This window comes from Mus caroli, chromosome 5, assembly GCF_900094665.2.
Source record: "Mus caroli chromosome 5, CAROLI_EIJ_v1.1, whole genome shotgun sequence".
Classification (NCBI taxonomy): domain Eukaryota; kingdom Metazoa; phylum Chordata; class Mammalia; order Rodentia; family Muridae; genus Mus; species Mus caroli.
In genome coordinates, this window is record NC_034574.1 from 552,887 (window position 1) to 556,891 (window position 4,005).

At 36.2% G+C, this 4,005-nt stretch overlaps 1 protein-coding gene across 3 annotated transcripts in view; it reads left to right on the forward strand.

The window, feature by feature from the left end:
• The window catches only part of Krit1 (KRIT1 ankyrin repeat containing), a 40,590-nt gene that overhangs the window by 27,963 nt on the left and 8,622 nt on the right, over positions 1–4,005 (forward strand). For all 3 annotated transcript variants that reach the window (XM_029477843.1, XM_021161997.2, XM_029477842.1), the window contains exons 13-15: positions 626–792; positions 1,528–1,615; positions 2,662–2,868. In XM_029477843.1, coding sequence (XP_029333703.1) covers positions 626–792; positions 1,528–1,615; positions 2,662–2,868 — 462 coding nt within the window. The remainder of the gene's footprint in view (positions 1–625; positions 793–1,527; positions 1,616–2,661; positions 2,869–4,005) is intronic.

Sequence of the window (4,005 nt, forward strand, 5' to 3'; positions counted from 1 at the left end):
TTGGATCTCATGGAGGCATTTCCTCAACTGAAGCTCCTTTCTCTGTGATAACTCCAGCTGTGTCAAGTTGACACAAAAATAGCCAGTACATAAGGATTGACACATTTTATCTTTTAAGATTTTGAAAAGCATAGATAATAGAAAAATGTTTTATGAATTTAAAGATTTAGATAAACGTGCTATAACTTTTTAACAGCATAAACTGTGATCATACTTATAGATAGGCAAATTGTATGCCACCTATGGCCACACCCTGCTTGCTGCCTATTCTCATGCAGCCTGTACACTGAAGAGTTTTTATAGAGCATTAGTAGCTTAAAAACAATAGTTCACATGTGAAGATTTATTTCAGGTTTCCATATCTATATAAAAGTTGATGCTTTCATGCTGTAATACTTATAACAGATTATGTGACTCATAAATTATATGACTTAAAGTATTGTTGTATGGCTTTTAGAAAAAATGCTTGTTAACCCCTGCTCTAGTATAGCAATAGCATATACACACAGCATACACACATAGTTACATAGTTGTAGCTTGTTATATTGGGTAAGAAAAAGTTGTATAAAAGGTTTGTAAAGTAAATTGTAGCTTAATAACCAAGTTATATTTTCTTCCTTTTAAGATTGAAGACCCACTAGCTATTCTTATTCTCTTTGATGAAGCCAGATATAATTTACTGAAGGGCTTTTATACAGCTCCTGATGCTAAACTGATAACACTGGCAAGTCTACTGTTACAAATAGTTTATGGGAATTATGAGAGTAAAAAGCACAAACAAGGTTTCTTAAAGTAAGTATTTAATACAATGCATGGTTTTTCAAATGCTCAAGATTCTCTTTAACCAACACAGTTTTAATATTACTGCAAAGTGTTTATGCATTGCTAGCCAGATACGGTGGCACCTGCTCATAATCAATGAGACTAAGACCGGAAAAAGGACCGTAAGTCAGACCAGCCTGGGCTGTATAGGAAGACCTTGTCTCAGACAGACAGACAGACAGACAGACAGACAGACAGACTGTTTATACATTGGTTTAGTATTAAATAATGCAAAACATTAAGTAAAAGAAAAAAAAACTATTCTAAAGCATTTATTGGTTTTTGGTTTGTAAAACATTTCAAAGTTTTACTTATATATATTGTACTTGATATAATTTCCCCTTATGATTTTTCTTTGTTTATTTTGTGTTTAAGTTTACTAAAACTTTTTCTTAATAAAAGAAAACTTATAAGTCAGATATTTAAGAATCCCACCATATAAAATTGTTTGATATTTAATCCTTGAGAGGAAATACAGGTTTTAGCATGGCTAAAGTTTTTTTAATGTGATCTTTCAACTTTTGAAAATATTTTCTGGTTATTGAAGAAGGAAATATTAAGCTGATAATATTAAGATTTTGGAACATTTTGTTTTAAAACATCATATTCAGCTTAAAATTTCCATTATTTGGTGCCATTTGTGACAGAAGGATTATTGTACTTTAGCTACTAAAGATGACTTATTTAAGGCATGTGTACTTCCAGTGAAGAAAATCTGAAATCCATCGTACCTATTACTAAACTGAAAAGTAAGGCGCCTCACTGGATAAACCGAATACTCCATGAGTACAAGGTAAGCTGCCCCACAGAAATGGAGGTGACTGTAGCTGTTTGTATTAGTGTTATAATGTTTTAAACACTAATTTAAAATCCTGGGATTAAAAATTAATTTTCTATGTGGTACATTTACACAATGAAGTACTGCTCAGCTATTAAAAAGAATGAATTCATGAAATTCCTAGGCAAATGGCTGGACCTGCAGGGCCTCATCCTGAGTGAGGTAACCCAATCACAAAGGAACTCACACAACATGTACTCACTGATAAGTGGATATTAGCCCAGAAACTTAGGATACCCAAGATATAAGATACAGTTTGCTAAACGCATGAAACTCAAGAAGAATGAAGAACACAGGAGTGGATGCTCACAGTCAGCTATTGGATGCATCACAGGGCTCCCAATGGAGGAGCTGGAGAAAGTACCCAAGGAGCTAAAGGGATCTGCAATCCTATAGGTGGAACAACAATATGAACTAACCAGTACCCCCCTGGAGCTCGTGTCTCTAGCTGCATATGAATCAGAAAATGGCCTAGTCGGCCATCAGTGGAAAGAGAGGCCCGTTGGTCGTGCAAACTTTATATGCCCCAGTACAGGGGAACGCCAGGGCCAAGAAGTGGGAGTGGGTGGGTGGGGGAACGTGTGAGGGACTTTTGGGATAGCATTGGAAATGTAAATGAAATAAATACCCAATTTAAAAAAAATGCAAAAAAAAATTAATTTTCTAGTTCACAGTGCCTGAAACTGAAAATAGCAAGATGTGTTTATTTTTAGGAGTACAGCCTTTTTCTGTGTGCTTTCTGTGTGTTGAATACTCTGGTAAAGGTTAGAGTTAGAGCTGAAGTAATGTACTGTCCTTACCCATTGCATTTACAGTCCTAGTAGAATAGAGAACACTGTGGATCTTAGCTAGTTTATTTTTAATATTAAGTCAACAAGTGAAAAAATTCACTTGGGATAATCTACCGTAACTTCATTCTTGTTCGGGGACATTGATTTTAGAAATGGCTAGTTAACCTGTTTGCTTTATTAAGAGGTCACATCTCTTCACTCTGTTTTCAGAATCTGAGTCTGAGTGAGGGCGTCAGTAAGGAAATGCACCACCTGCAGCGCATGTTCCTACAGAACTGCTGGGAGATCCCTACGTACGGAGCAGCCTTCTTCACAGGACAGATATTTACAAAGGCAAGCCCCAGCAATCATAAGGTCATCCCTGTGTATGTGGGCGTGAACATAAAAGGGCTGCATCTCCTAAACATGGAAACTAAGGTAGCTCTGAAGCTATTTTGGAGTAGTTATAGCATGTATTATTTAGAATAGCTTTGCCGTCTTCCTTGAAGAATCTAGAAATGGCATTAATTACAATATATACATCAACTGTAATATATTTTTGCATTTGTAATACTTACTGTCCATACAATATAATAAATAGTATTTGGGTTAAAATGATGTTTTTAATGTTACATTTATGTGAAAAGGGTGCTGAACTTTTCAGTGTGCTAATATTGCTGTAAAAATTGTGGGAGTTGAAGAATATCTTTGTATAAATGCAGATTTATTTCTATAAGATAATTTTTGTTTTTTGAGACAGGTTCTTATTCTGTAGCTCCGGCATGCTGGAACTCACTGTGTAGACCAGGCTGGCCTTGAACGCCCAGAGATTTGCCTCACTTAGCTGCCTCAATGCTAGGCATGCACCACTACATGTCTCACACATATTTCATTTAAAAAAAAATAGAATCTATTTAGATTCTATCTCTTTAGAGACAGGAGACAAATCATTTCAAAATCAAATTAAAAGACACTTTTCATTATGCATCTGTTTTATAGCCTTCTATAAAAAAAAAAAAAAACAAAGCTGCCATAGAGCGGATGACTTATAAACAACAGGTACTTGTTTCTGACAGTTGTCAAAGCCTGAGATTATGACACCGAATGGTCAAGTTCCTGTGACGGCCTCTTCTGAGTTATAAACTGCCCGGATTCTCATTTTTCCTCACACAGAGGGAAAGTAACACTTACCCTAACATAGTAGCATTCATCTATAATCCCAGCATCTGTGGGTTTAAGGTAGGAAGCTGTGTATGACTCTAAAGCTAGCCTAACCTAAAGCACATAGGAAGAGCAATTAGAAGCAGGCAGTGTGGGAGGACTCCAGACCCAAGAAAGAAATGTGTGTGTGTGACAAAAGGGTTTACTCTGAATGTGTGTGTGTGTGTGACAAAAGGGTTTACTCTGAATGTGTGTGTGTGACAAAAGGGTTTACTCTGAATGTGTAGCGTGTGACAAAAGGGTTTACTCTGAATGTGTAGTGTGTGACAAAAGGGTTTACTCTGAATGTGTGTGTGTGACAAAAGGGTTTACTCTGAATGTGTGTGTGTGACAAAAGGGTTTACTCTGAATGTG